The sequence below is a fragment of the Boleophthalmus pectinirostris genome, unplaced genomic scaffold (genome assembly GCF_026225935.1).
Source record: "Boleophthalmus pectinirostris isolate CB_2022bp ecotype Guang Dong unplaced genomic scaffold, ASM2622593v1 HiC_scaffold_18, whole genome shotgun sequence".
Lineage (NCBI taxonomy): Eukaryota > Metazoa > Chordata > Actinopteri > Gobiiformes > Gobiidae > Boleophthalmus > Boleophthalmus pectinirostris.
Genome location: NW_026571133.1, coordinates 27,976,750 through 27,992,903, shown reverse-complemented (window position 1 = coordinate 27,992,903; position 16,154 = coordinate 27,976,750). Strand labels below are relative to the sequence as shown.

The 16,154-nt window shown below is 37.4% G+C and overlaps 1 protein-coding gene across 2 annotated transcripts in view; it reads right to left on the bottom strand.

Moving 5' to 3' along the window:
- The window catches only part of LOC110160621 (astrotactin-2), a 213,133-nt gene that overhangs the window by 144,700 nt on the left and 52,279 nt on the right, over positions 1-16,154 (bottom strand). For both annotated transcript variants that reach the window (XM_055153913.1, XM_055153914.1), the window contains exon 3: positions 15,399-15,825. In XM_055153913.1, coding sequence (XP_055009888.1) covers positions 15,399-15,825 — 427 coding nt within the window. The remainder of the gene's footprint in view (positions 1-15,398; positions 15,826-16,154) is intronic.

Here is a 16,154-nt window from a genome sequence, read left to right as displayed (position 1 = left end):
TAACAAGCATCCAGGCAGCTGCAGCAGCCCACTATTTATACAAGTCAATTGGTAATCTTCAAATACAAGAGATTTTGGTAGGACAGTGGCGACAAGTAAAGGGTAAACATCCTCACACTAGAACTGAAATCGTACTGGAGGTGGATGTTAAGGTAGATCAAAATACAGTACAGAATGGTTTGAAAATAAGGCTCGGTATTATAAAGCAGTGGTATAATCACCCAAGTGATATAGGCTTCATAAGTGTACTTTCTTAAGTGTAGTTTTGTTGTGCCTTAAATGTGTATGAATCTTACATCTTACTGTCTGAGATGGACTTTCTAGACTGACATGAAGTGAAACACTGAAATAAAACCTACTGTGCAATAGAGATGTCACAATATTAAATATTGTGATTTTACAATTATTCACAATTATAGCTAAAAAAGCCAACGTTAACATTGCATTTTTATTTTCACTATATAATAAAACATGCATTTTTTTTTATAATGAGCAAAATAATGGTCTTATTATTATAAGTATTTTAGAAATTAATTATAATCATTTATATTTTATTAGTATTTCTCCTGCATGCACTAAAAGGATACATCTCTTTGTTTTTCACTTCAGATCACAGTTTATATCAGATGTAGTGCTCTTAAAGTTTTTTGGGTTTTTTTGCGTGTTGAGCCTAGTGACACTTTCTGGACTACTTTATTCTGAGGATTGGCCACTATTTTTTTACCTTTACTTGGACAAACTGTGATGGATAATTATCTCAAAGATGTAGTTGGATTACAACAGCTTTGGCTGCAACTGTATAGTGACAGGATTAGCATAATGGATTTGTTATTGAGTGGATGTTCACCTGGACTTCTGCCTTTCATTTAAGCAGTGAATGACACGGTGAGTTCCGTGCAGACACACACACACACGCACAGCCTGTGAGTGACTCATGTTGTGCTTTGTGTTGCACCTTGAGAAACCGTTCTGCAGGATAGTGTAGATTCTAAAACTCCTACAATCAACCAAATGTGGCCATAAATATTTGCAGTAACTGAAAATACGGTTATTCTTTACATCCCTAAAGGACACACCCATAATGACCAGATGACAATAATATTAAGTTAAGTAGTTTTATTTAATAAAAATTACAACATACAGCTAATAGTCTGCCTTGTTCTGCACTGATCCAATGCAATTACTCAGTGAAAGTGGAGACAACAACTCCCTTGTCCAACTTATACCTGGACAGAAAAAGATACCTATTGCTGACAGTGGCAAGAGAGGTTCTGTCAGCAGAAATGTGAAGGACTGGCTACAGCAAGAAAAAAAGCCAAATGAACAAGTGTAGGCCGAGTGGGACTAAATCGCTGATCCAGCTAAGGGGAGTTACTGTCTGTCAGAAAGTGGACCCTTTGACCAAGGCTCTGTGTCCATAAATAGTACTTGACCCCTGTTTGAGGCAGGAGAGAGGGGATATTTGCCTCCTCCCAGTTGTGAGGCTCGCAGACGCAAGACAGCGTTTTCCTCTCTCCTCAGCACTGACCTGTGGCCAGAGGCGGGTTCAGCTTGGAGTACAGTGCACACACAATCTTAGCTCTTCTCTCATACTCTAGCTGCCGCAGATAAATTCATCATCCCATAGGTCAAACAGAACACTAAAAATAGAGATTTGGGAGAATAGTGGCTCATTGCTTTGGAGAAGTACCTCAAGTTGATTTCTAAAGTTTGGCCTGAAAGTAAAATTCAATAAAATGTAAAACAAGACACTTTCTTTAATTTGAAAATTTTACCTTCCGATATCTGACTGCTTATTACTAAAAACATTCAAATTCACTGAAGCGTAACCACTCAAGATTGAAAAAAGAGCCCAGCAGTGCACTGGACCAAAACACATTATAGACAATTGAAAAACACTGGAATCATGGAGAAGTAGATGGTAGTTTTTATTACCCTGCTCATTCACCTGGCCTGAACTGCAGCCTCACTTCTGACAGCGTGACTGACAGCACTCCAGACACAGCTCTATTTACTCTGTCCTTTTCTTGTCATGGATTAGAGAACAAATAGCAACAGAGAAGACCAGTGGACAGGAAATTTGGGTTCACCTGGATCCAACCCCAACAGTGGTTTATTATTTATGTCAACAGGAAATGAGTGAATTGACAGTGTTTTATGTGGCTATTACAAATATATGTTTCCAAATAATGAATGATATACAATTATAACTTAAATATACATGATAGACATGGGTGGTGGTGAAAACAAAACAAAAGGACAAAATGAGGGCAGGTTTAATCAAGTTGGCTGAGTGGTGACAGGGTGAGCTGGGCCTATTGCTGGGCAGGGTAGTGGAGGTAGCAGACGAGGCAGCAGGGAGTAGTCTTCTTGGCTGAACCTTTGCTTTAGCTTCATTTAAATGAAAAAGTGAAATTGATAAAAAAAATGCAGATTATGATAATGACATTGTGTATTTGTACACATCTGTATAAATGAGATTATAACATGGCATATTGTAGTCAAATGTTCTTGGAATTATGATCATAGTTTCCCCCAATTATTCGCCCCCACATTTATTCACACACCATTGTATACAGACACTGAAGGCAAGGTGGGTGAAGTGTCTTGCCTAAAGACACAATGACCGCTCTGGGCCACTGCTGCCTCATTGCAGCCAATGATGCAGATACATTACCAACCAGAGTATGAGGTACACCTTAACTTCACTACTGACTGAAAGCTCCCAGTCCAATTTAGCACAGTTACACAATATCACTGTACTGCACAGAGTACAGAGTGACTGTCCTTAACAAATAAACTACTAAAGTACTTGCCCCTGCAGGTGAGTCCATTAAAGAACAACATTGTGATGTTGGCTTAAAATATTACCACTCCAATAGAACAGACCAGTTAGTGTGTAAATTATGACTAAGCTGAATTTTCTGCACTCAGCAGCCTTTCATGTCTCCTTCCTGTGTACGGAGGCATTTGCTGTGTAGGAGCGAGAATAAAATGCTATCTATAGCTCGCCTCTTTGCCATGGGCCAGGATAAAATATGGATGTGTCGCAGGGCTGTACAGCAGCTGAACATGCAGAGCAGAGTGGTGACCTCTAAGTGCTCCAGACAGTCACTACTTCCTGCTAGATAAAAACACATTATCATAGGACATTATGATTTAGACTCCTCACACAACACTTTTTTTTAAACAATGTTTTAAACTTGTGTGGCACTTGAGAGGACAGTGACCTAAAAATGTATGCATGAATCATTCCAGGAGTAAATGTTTAATGAGCAGCTTGCAGCAGTGACGTACGGCCTATTCCTGACAGGAAACACCTGAAAGTCACACTGTAAAGGCTATAATGAAACTTCTCACATGAAGACAGCAGCTGCTTTAAGTACTGTGTACTGTCATGTTTTGTATAGTTTATTTTTGAGGAAGAGTTTCCTAGGGAATAATTCACAATTTGCTTAGCACAACTCAAATACATTTCGGTTTAGACTTTTTTGCTTTTCTGCTTCAAAAAGATATTCTTCTGTTCTTGTATATCTTTTTGCCTTTTGAAGTGAATTTGTGATGGTGTTAAGATTTAGTTCAAGACAGTACGTATTACAACATCAAATATGTTTGTTGTCTAGAATTCTCACTGAACATCTCTCAGACTACTGCTTGTGAATACTAGCAATGTGTCAAAGGGTTTGTAGGAGCTTAAGGACAGGCTAGTCACACGTAAAGCTCAAAACAAGGTTTATTGGAATATGCATAGTAGGATTTTTATCATTTCAATCAAAAATATAAGGTCACTACAAAACATTTCAAAGATAAGAGAAAACTATTAAATGGGGAAGCAAAAGATAATTCATTACAATCAAAATAATAAAAAAACGAGAAAGAAACAAAAAACTAACTCAATACTTTCAAACTAGAACCCCTTAACAATTTAAAGCAATGATACAATTAGTACAAGTGGCACGTCACCTGCATGATTCCATGGGAATAGGTTAAAATCATATTTCAGAAGATTCATAGATAAATTCTATGCCATACCCTGAAATATTCTAGCCGAAGTAACAACTTCCAATTACAATTTCAAAACAAACAATCCTCCAGGCCAAAGAGTTCTTATGGTTTTAGTTTAACAATAAACACACTAAAAACTTTTATGTTAGTAATTTTTTGGGTTAAAAAGTTACACAGTGCAAGAAGTATCATGTCCACTGATTCTCATTTTTTAAAGATTTATACAGTCAATCTGACTACAGGTCGATAAATGCAAATACCAAATTAATTCACTGGGCAATGGGCTCGGGGAATATTGGAGAGCAGACATTATCAGAGATGTATTGACCATTACACATGAGTGACCAGCCAAAACCACACTTCAAAACAGCCTCATAAAAGTGGATTACAAGCTGGCATGCGATCGACCCACACATCGATCTGCTGTGGCCTTGGTGCTTACACACCCATCTCTACTGGTATGACTTTCTTTCTGTCTGTGTCTCTCATACAGCCGCATGTTAGATCACATTACATGGATGCATTCTTCAATTCACAATGGCACTAGCTCAGTTCTTTGTGCTTTCTACACTACGATTGACAGAAAATCACAAAATTGCATTCAATTGCATCCAAGTGTTGAAAATGCGTGCCACAGCAATGTAGGGAAAGGAGATTGGTCTGATGTTAACACATATTCATATGTAGCATCCATGCATCCATCCTTGTTTCTGCTTATCCAGGGTCAGTCTAAGCAGGGACTCCCAGACTTCCTTCATCCCAAACAATTCCTCCAGCTCCTCCAGTGAGACCCCAAACCAGCTGAGAGACATAGTTCCTCCAGCATGTCCTGGGTCTTCCCCCGGGCCTCCTCCCAATAAGACATGCCCTGACTACCTTCCCAGGGAGTTGTCCAGGAGGCATTTGAAACTGATGTCCAGGTCACCTCAGCTGACCACTTTCAGCGTGGAGGAGCAGCAGCTCTACTCTGAGCTCCTTGCCCTATCTCTAAAGGACTGCAGAGGAAACTCAGTTGGACATCTTGTATCTGCAATCTTGACCAAACGTAGATTGACCTGTAAAAATCAAGAGCTTTGCCTTTTGACTCTGCTCCTTCCTCATCACAACACTCTGATCTAACCTTTGATCACTCGTGACCCTCACATACTTGAACTCCCCCACCTGAGGCAGGGACTTCCCATCTTTTTCTAGTGGAGAACGATGGCCTTGGATTTGGAGGAGCTGATTTTCATCCCAACTGCTTCACACTCCGCTGGAAGTTGGCCCAGTGAATATTCATATGTCACTATTCAAGACAGCATTTCAATTTAGGGCTGTACAATGAACACATTTCTAGCAATATTTGGATTAAGTAATTTTTAATCATCCATTATATATGACTGGGTCTGAATAGAGAGGTCCACAGCCAATCCTCAACATGTGGTTTGGACGATAACAGATTTTGATAATATTGTCATTTTGAGACCATTATTAACTAATACAATGACAATGGAATAAAAATACAAATACACCCTTTCCCAAATTTACTTTCTAAAGAACATTTATCACAGGAACTGCACTTGAATAAACCACTGTTGGACCAAACACAACCAAAACAATAAATAAAATGGAAGTCTCTGTAACATAGTTACCCATAAAAGTTATTTTAGTCATTGACGCACATTGAAATATTGTGACCCCTCCCTCTGTGGCTGCTGCTGTGAGCCTCAACATTTTGGTCTTAACGTGTTTGTGTTAACTCGCTCTACATGATCTTGTTTTGCTATTTTGTCCGTCAAAAAATCCTATTCATAATATAGAGCCTGGCTCCTCCCTTAGTCCATTTTTTAATACAGGGATCATCATTATACTCTGCGCATGTCTCCTGCAGAGTGAGCCGATGTCCTGTCTGGTATCATGTCAGTGTCTTGTAGGATTTCAGCGCATTGTGGGCTCTCCACGGGGCTAGGCTAATTGCGTCACACGTGTATGGGTGTATGTCGGCTGCTGGGGTTTGAGCCATTTCTTCTCGTCGTTTGTGTGCTCGCTCCATTTGATGCATGTGGGCCGCTGAGCCGTGTCCCACTCACTAGTGTTGATTTGGCATCGTGACTTGTTTTGTCACACGGCGATGAACAGTTTTGGTGCTCTGACAGCAGCGCTAGCGTTGTGGCTTCATGTTAAACGCATGGACAGTGGTGCTTTGTGCATTCAGGCTGCGCATATATATATATATATATATATATATATATATATATATATATATATATATATATATATATATATATATATATATAATATATACACACACACACACACATATATATATATATATATATATATATAGATAGATAGATAGATAGATATATAGATATAGATATATACGGCACTATACAGTCTATGCTGACATGTTTGTTCAAGTGTCATTAAGCTAAGGAAATGAGAGTAATGAGAGAGTGATAGAAGCCTTTTGACTTTCAGTCTCTTTGGTAGAGAGAGAGAAACGAGGAAAACATGCATGCAAATAGAAATTAGCAGTGGCCAGAAAAGTTATCGAGCTCATTTAAAGTTATTGTTCGATTCATTGATTTACTGATTATCGTTACAGGCCTACGTCAGACATTGGAGGAATAAAGTTGCGTATTTTTAATTATTAAAGGACAAGGGTTAAAAGTCTATATTATTTTTGTTCACAAAATTAATATTGAATGTATTTTTTGTTAAGATAAAATAATGTTGAATTGAAAATTGTGATAGACCATGAGGATTTTTTTTTTTTTTCTTGTTATATCACCCAGTCCTATTCAAATAGCTGAAAACAAGGTGTCAAACAAGAGAGTGACATTCATTAAAAAGACAAAAGGTCAAGTTTGAACCTGTTGATTCATGCATGGGCTGTGCTGACCCACAAAGGTTTCCATCGTATGCATGCTGTGCTTTTCTTTTGTCATTTTGTCGAACATGTTACCAAATGATTTTGTTGCTGTCTTCTTTCATATGTCTCACCAACCAGTATTAATTATATGTTGAAATAGGGTACAATTATGTCAACTTTATCAATACACTCTTTCGGTGGTCATAATGCCTCCAAACACATTATTAACAACTTTACTGTGTTACAACCCAGTGCTAGGGACAAAGGAAAGTAACACAAACCAGATATGATGTAACGTAAATAGATTTTATAAAGTGGTGTAGGTAAATAGATGAACAAAAAAAATAAATAACTAAACGTCACAATTGAGATTTCACAACTCCAGAAATTTACTAAACCCTCAAAACTGAGGAAACAAAAAAACACTGCCAAGGGCCGAGCCAACCTGGCAAAACTAAAAGGTATAATACAAAACACACTTTACAATAACAACAAGCGAAAGTCTACAGTTGTGAGGGCGAACTGAAACTGCCATCCAGCCGCCAGGAGGGACAGGCGCACCACACTTTTATTGGCGGAGGTGATGGAGGTGGAAGGATGGGATTGGAGGGACGGGACGTCAATCCTCCAACCACAGCACAAGGGGTGTCGGAGCCAGCCCACATCCTCGGAACCACGGCCCACCAGTCAGACATCAGGCACCACACGGGACATGCAAACACGGAAGATACAAGCGGTGATACAAACGGGGAGCGCCAGGCGATGCGGAGCCGGAGACAGACCGCGAGCCGTAACAACTGCCATTGAAAAAACACAAGTAATAACGGACAGTCTCTTTAACTAACTCCAACCTATTTATCAAATGGGCAGAGAGGACAAGCTGTATACATTATTAATCAATACAATACGGAATAATTCTTCACTATTATAAGCTAAGCTTTATATCTTTATCACTCATCTGCTGGAGACACACCATTAACACCGTCATAAGCCGAGTTCAGTTAGAGTTCACGGTCGGTAATAAAATAATATAAAACAAACATTTGAAGCAAACTGCTCTTATAATCTTGAATTACATAAACACTATCTCCTTATTTGTAAGTTACAGTTACTTAGTTAATTACTCACAGTGTAGCCAAAGAATAAACATAAACATAACATAAACAAGAAAAGTAAACATAAAAGCAAGAAAAGTTCATTTCTATATTGGATGTTTTTTATTGCACTGCAATGTGAGGAGGACCAATAATATTACACAGTATGGTGATGTACCACCTACAGAAAGTTACATGGTGTTGCTTTAAAGTAACCAATATATCAAATAAACAATAAAGTGTATTGCCAAATTGCTAGAACTTGAATTGTTAGAACCTGCTCTATTATTATGAATTACTTAATATTTTAATATTATATTGCTTACTTTTTCTACAGTACATTTTTGGCGATTTACAACTATATGATCAGATGAGAGTGTGTACAGTGAGTCCAATATTTGCATAAGTTGTCTTGATATACATCTGTCATCTATCTTTATACAAGACAGTGCTGTTCAGATTGTCTTTTTTTTTTTTTTTTAGCAGACTGAAGCTTTGTCAGTTCTTTCATTCTGAATTACATACACCACTCTTCACTAAAAGAATGATGATCAGAGCACAAAGACATATCAGACTTCCTTAATCTCACACTATAGGCGAATGTCAATGTTTTTGTTCTTAATCTACAAATTGAAAATTAAAGACATGCTACAACTGTATTTTTTTTTTTTTATTAATATAACATTACTGTTGAGGTATGCCCATATAATGTGTGGTCCGGTTTTTAAACTCTCCACAGGTAGGGTAACCTATAACACTCTCAAATGAAAACCTTTTATGTGTACAAATGTTGGTCTTAACATGCTGAAAGTATTTAACTAAATCGTTAAGTGTGAACTTAGAGGAGGCCTATCTTACAGAGTTCAAGAGTGTATTACACAAGAGTGAAAAGTGACTTGCTTTAGAGCCCAGCATGACTTCAAATAATCCAAAGATAAAAAACAAATTCAGTGCAGCTTTTAATGGATTTGTGTATCTTGCAAACAGAAATTGATTGTTCCAGTCACACAGTGCATAGAGACACATAGGTAAAGGGCCTATATTATGCTATTTTCTGTTTCTGCTATGTTTCATTACATATGTCTAGCCTACAAATCCTGCAAGGGCTCCACTATGTTTTTAAACTCAACACACCTTCACTAGAATAACTTGGATCATTTCAGTCCTGGAATTGCCAATCTTTAAAAGGTAAAAGGTAGCTGTTAACATAAAAACTATTGCTTCATGACATCACAAGGTAAAACTGAGCATGTTGGGCTTTGGAGATGTACATAGATTCATAATACAGGATTACAAACATGTGTGAATGAAACAAAACACAACTCCGGGTTTGTTTTTGAGGATGAATTTTGCACAGTAGAGGAGGTAATGTATGCACTAGTGCTGATTCAAAAACAACTCAGCTTGGGATGCCATTAGCCACAAAATATTGGGGATACAAACACAAGTTATAAGTCATAGAATCTGACAGCAGGAGCTCATTCAGCTTTCTGATATGATCAAGAACGAGAGCAAGAACAGCAATAAGGTTAACTAACACAAGACTGAAAACTGCTTACAATTTTTGCATTATGATGATGTAACAACATATTCATTTCTTACATGCTGTTTTTTTTTTCCTCCGGATGTCTTTGGTAGGCTTTTGTCACTATCTGAAGAAATCTCCAGCAGGCAGAGATTCAGGCTGAATTTGTGATCTATGTGAAACCAACAAGCCTGTTTATCCTCTTGGTCACAACATGAGAGCAAACCATTTCTTTTTGTTATATAACTCTTTTTCGATTACAATTCCCTGTTCTTTCACTCCCACAATCCGAAGGCGAAAAATGGAAAGCTAAAAAGATGGACAAAGCTGACTAAGTTCATTGTTTTGTAATTGTGACCTTGCGCTCTCTGATTACTCATCAGATTAGTTTGTCATAGACTCCTGTTGCGTTCCATCAAAATCCTTTCCTGAATCTAAAGACTGTAGTAAAGATTGAAAGTGACAGCCCCAATTTGTTTAGCTGTCTGTGTAACAAAAGCTGCTACTGTGCACAAGCGCATGAGCTATGACCATAATCCGCAGGGATAATACCAGAGAGTCCAGCTGAATGGGGTTATCTGTCAGAAAGGACAAATATAAACCAAAGACTGGCATTTGGTCACTTTGGGAATGATGGCATCAAAGCACAGGTGGGATGTACGCTAATGGCCAATGCATTCAATTCAACTGTCATAGAATGCTTTTATAGAGAATATATATATATATATATATATATATATATATTATATATATATATATATATATATATATATATATATATATATATGTGTGTGTGTGTGTGTGTGTGTGTGTGTGTGTGTGTGTATGTGTGTATATGTATGTATATATATATATATATATATATATATATATATATATATATATATATATATATATATATATATATATATATATGCTATATTTATATATATTACTTGCTATTAAATACACAGATATGCCTCATTTCTTACTTTTAACTCTTCTCCAAACCAATGTTGAGGTGTCTTGAAGTCTTTTTCTGATAGAGGATTGGCTGTAGACCTCTCCTTTAAAACACCCAGGCTCACCCTTCACCATCAGCAATGACTGAATCTCAGTCCTGGTTCTTTGTAGGTCAGCAGATTCATCTCCATTAAAATCAAAATTGCAATTTGAATGAATAGCAAATTAGTAAAATTACATTTCAGATCTGAAATATATGATGTATTATAATTTCCTCCACAAACAACAAAATCTCCTGTTATATTCTGCATAAAAACTGCTAATCCTGTAGTTTAGATCTGTACAAATGAATCACTGAAATGTGATTCTTGTCATCTTTTCATCAATTCTTCTCAATTATTCTTCTTAAAATGAACTCTGAACAGAATCCTATTGTTAAAACATAAATCACAAATGTAATCGTAGTGTTTGTCAGTAAAATCAGAGTAAACATTTTCCCCAAATGGTTAGCGCTGGCTCTTTGCTTTCATGGAAATTCAGCAGTTAATTGTTTTGATAGAGGCATGTGTTTGTGGTGTTGAGGAAGCGGCCAATCCCTCTTTTTATTGTGTTTCATTGCGTTTTCACGACACTGTCTGGTTTCCTGTGGGTTCTGTGTAAACGGCTGTAGTTCATTTTTCATCATCATTTGAAGACATGTTCCAAAACGTTGACTTTACAGGTCTCTGGGCTGCGCTAAAGACGTGTACTTTGAGTCTGTGTATTTAGATCACCAATGAAGGTTTTGTTTTTAAAGCTCATATATATGACTTCATTTTCTGATCTGTTCTAATGTTGTTTCCTCATCACAAACAGACCTGGGCTTGAGTTCTCTCAAGCCCAGAGAGTACAATACCTATGGTCAGCTTGGAGCTTGGACTACAGTGGAATACATTGGTTGTCTTAAATGGGTCTAGAGTTGAAAAGTGTATTATTTGAGCTGCTGAGATTTATTTTAAAAGTCTCTCTAGTCTATGTTCATTGACCCATTAAAAGAACTATCTAATCTATTTGTTTTGAACTGAAAAGAAAAAAAAAATATATTCAGCTTTAGAACTTATGTAGGGTGCACCAAGGACGATGGCATTCATAAATCACTACTGCTTTTAAAACATACCTGTTTCAAGATGAATGAAGGAATAAAAGTTCAAAGAGATTTAATTTCTGCTATACAACTGTAATATATTAAGAAAAGCAGGGAAACTAAAGCATTCAACCCACTGGCTGAGAGACAGGACTAACTGCACAGACACAGTAACAGTATAGCATAATGATGCATGTCACAGTGTGTTCTACGATTTTGTCTGCTTTTATGAAAGCTCTTTATTATTTTATTACGGCCATTTTAACTTAGAACTGGCTCTTTCTTTTCTGAACACAATGATCGTTTATCATTGGATAAATTAGCAACAATTGCTTTAGACAGTCCACAGTCTGACCTGTAAATTAGCACAGAAAGAAGTGAAGGATGTGCCTTTAATTTGAAGGACAACTTCTGATAAGGAAAATAACACGCCTTGACATTGAAGGGAAAATGCGAGTGAATATTTGGAGCTGAAAGGATAATTGAGCAGCGAGGTCAGTAAACAGGAGGGATTGTTTATCCATTTTGGTTTTATTGACTTTAGTTTGTTTGGGGAAGTTATTGAGGTATATTTATAGAAGAAGGGCATTCTTGAATGTACCTTTAAGAATTCTTAAAGGTACATTCAATTTATTGAGGTATTTTCTTCCAATGAGGGCAGTGCAAAAGCCACTACAGGACAAGCTAATTCATAACCATTGTTGCTCATTTGTTGAGAGGCAAGCTGGGAAAGTGTAGCCCTTGAGACATTTATGTTTTGACTGGGCTTGTCGAAAATGTGTAATTAATCTAAGGAAAAGCAGAATATAATTCATAATGCAAATTAAAACACAGAAGACATATTTCTAGCTGCCAATTCAATCACTATAGGAATAGAATTTGTACATTATTGTGCCAGACTGGCCTCAGACAGTCTGTTCCTCACTTTCTGTTCAGAGTTGGACGAAAACATGCTAATTGTGCCGAGTAAGAATTATGAGCTGGTAATGTTATTTTAAAAGTTACTGATTTCAAATACCAGTAAGTTTAGTTGATTCATCAATTCACTTATGATGTTGTTATTTGTCTAAATACAAATTTGTTTTTTACATTGTATACTAAATAGAGAGCTTTGGTCAATGCTACACACTGCAATGTTTTATTTGATTAAGCAATGCACACACTATACCTTGTCAAGCAAGAATGTCTTTATATATTTCATATACAAGTACAAGTTGGAGTGAGGTCACTGAGATCTGCCCTCCACACTGTAAATCAGGATGAGGGGGCAAGCCAACTTTCTCATAGCTAGGATACAGTTTTGAAGAAGTCGGACAGCAGAAATTCTTAATCAGTCTAAATCTGTTTAAATCACATAACCAGACACGACACGGCATCATGTGACACTTCTGAGGAAGTCGACAGAGTGAAACCGAAACTGTCAAGGTAAGAAATACAACAGGTCTGTACATAAGAATTTCTTAAGTCATCTATTCATGGGTTTCAGCTTCAGCTTTCTGTTGTATGTAACTTTTTCCTATTTAAAAAGTAGAATGTTTTAAATGATTGATCACTATGATAATGGTCTTAATCTTTCATAGTGTTGAAACCCTAGTAATATTGAGTAAAGCTGTCATCGTGCATTACTGTAGTGCATTTCTTCATCTGAGGACTTGTAAGACATAAATGCAATAAAACAATAAGGGTCAGTATCAACTGGGCAAAGTGAGATGTTTCAGATCAAATGTCACAAAAAATATCTCATAACTAATAACAAGTCACTAATATGTTATACGAATGCTTTATATATGATGATGACAAAGGTTTGTTTGCTTTCAATAGTATTAATAATACCAGCTAGGTTTATAATGAGCTTGAAGGTCCTATATTATGCGAAATTGACTCTTGTGAAGTTTAACCCATCTTAGAATGTTGTTACCTCCTTAAACGCATACCTGGAGTTGTTTCATTGACACATGTTTGAGTAACCCTTTATTATTAGACTGTCTACACCCTCAAAGCTCAAAAACCTCTTTTCCACCTTGAGAAGTCATGTAGAGGTCATTTTCAAGTTAACAGCTATCTTTTACCTTTTGGCCAGCAGAGATTGGCTATTCAAAGACTGAAATTATCCATATAATTACCACATGACATGACAAGGTGGAACAGAGTGTTGTCCGTTCAATAGAATAACTCAGCCTAAAAATGTAGGGTTTGTGTTTTAAATATGAGTGAATGAAACAAAACACAACCCCAGGTACATTATATTTGTGATGAGGAAACAACAATATAACATAGATCAGAAAATAGCATATGGACATTTTAACAAGCTTACACATTTTGAGTAGGAGATTTTGTATTTATTTCTCTATATCACAGTGGTTGTAAGAGAACCTGAGACCATGAGGCTAACAGACTGAGACGTGACTGCCATTCTGCACCAGCTATCCTGATAAGTGGATACTCACACCCCACTCTTTCTTTTTGATAAATGCTTACTAAACCAGAGTACATACTTTATTCTACACAGTCACACTGACTTTGTCCTTGTTTGAGTCAAGCCAAGTCCATTGGGTCACACAGTGACACATATCAACATCTAATAGACCTGCTAATGTCCCCTGTCACTCGACCTCTGCACATTACATTAGATGACACCATTACTTTACTGCCTGACATGCACTCTATACTAGAAGTCAAGCCAAGTATAAACAGCTGCTTTTACTTTGGTGAGTGAGTACAGTTAATGACTATGCAGCACTTTAACATTGTCAGTGATGCATTAAAGCGCGTTGTGTAAAACTGCCTATTTTTGACAAACGGAGGCAGAACAGGCTGTGCTAGGGAACATGAGGAGAGCTGACCAGAGCTGAGTGAAGTGTCCAGGCCTGGCCATCTGGGGAGCTGGCACTGTGAGCCTACACGGATGTACAAATCAGACTGGCAAATGGGGGACAGGACAACCGCTGAGGACAACACATTTTCACATTTTCTCCTGTGCTGCTCACAGTGGAATAATAAGGAACAGAAAGCATATTTTACACAATAATTCCTAACCAAAAATGCAAAGCAGATGTCTAGAGATGAATGCAGAAAAAACAACAGTTCAAGTAAACTGAATGTCATAACAATATGTTCTATTGAATATTTTAAGATTTAAGACTTGATTTATTATTCATAGTTTAAATGCATTATAATATAACAAAAATATTATTGTCAGAAAAGAATCCATGACTGTAAAAAATACAGGCATCTGTTTGTGAGTTTTGATTTACCGACTTCTGAATAGAGTATTAAAATCTTGAAAAATAGGCAAGCAAGACAGAAAAGACACAAAAGAACTAGACTGTAATGGGAGCTTTTGTGCCTGCTCCATCTGTTCATTGTCTATGGTTCAAGGAAGGAAAAGGATAAACAAAGTGGTTCAAGTGATGGAAGTCAAAGGTTGCCTTTTGAGGTCCATTTCTATTTCTGCTATTGTAGGTCAAGTTGCAAAATACGATTTCTGATTTTGATAGAAAAGAACAGCATTTTAGTCATGGAAAATGTGAGAGCATCAATATTACACACAAGGTCATAATGTCCCAAATACACATTTCACTTCCTTTAATGTGCACTCTGTAACATTTCTGGTAGAGGGTATGGTTCCTGTTTGTCTCCATGGAGATGTTACTGCTTTGCCTGGAATGTTATTCTATATGTCATGCTTATCTAACTCTGTGGACTCCACCAAGCCAAGTAAGACAGATATGTGGAAAGGTGACCTCATTTACATTGAAAATACATGTTTTTTTCCAAGATATTTTTCCCAATCCTCACCATATCAGTTACACAGTGTCCCCTGTGCTTTAAGAACTACTGAAAAAACCACCATACCTTGGGTGTTGAAATTGCGCTGTAAACTGTTTTCTTGGCACATCCTGTCAGCATGTCCCCCAATAGTGCCGTAGTCGTCCTGCACCTTCCCATCACTCAACTTGTTGTGGATCTGGTTGGGCGTTGAGTTGAACGAAGACATTTGAACATTTGGATCATCTTCATCACAGTCGTAGTCATCCAGGATAGGTGTCTCTCGGATGGGCATACCGATGACCGAGCTGCCATGTTGGTGCGTGTTCCTGGAGCCGCGGTAGCTGTCCCTGCCCTGTGGCCCCAGCAGGACCGAGGGGATGTAGTGGATCTCATGTGTAGCTTCAGTGCTAGCACTCTTCTGAGGGACCCGGCGACGTTTGCACCAGCGATGACGGGTGTACAAAACCAGGGTGAAGAGGAGGATGAGGAGGAGAAGAGCGATGAGGCCTCCCTGTTGAGAAAACACGCAAACATGCTTTAGTATAGTGTTTCCCAACTAGCAATACTTGGAATCATTTTAAACTTCACAAAAAAGTACAATTTAATCATATTTATTCATTCATTCATTCATATAATACACTGGTAATCAGTCTTAGTTGCCTAGTACCATAGGGGATTCTCTGAGGTTGAGTATATAAAAAAGACAAATCTGGTGCAAATCTGGAAGTGGTTCTATCTGGTGAAATATGTAGCAAAACATTCCAAGTAAAAATGCATCTATCTTGCTATCAGAGTTATTGGATTTGGCAATTGTTTTTTTTTTTTTTAATAAACAAAAAA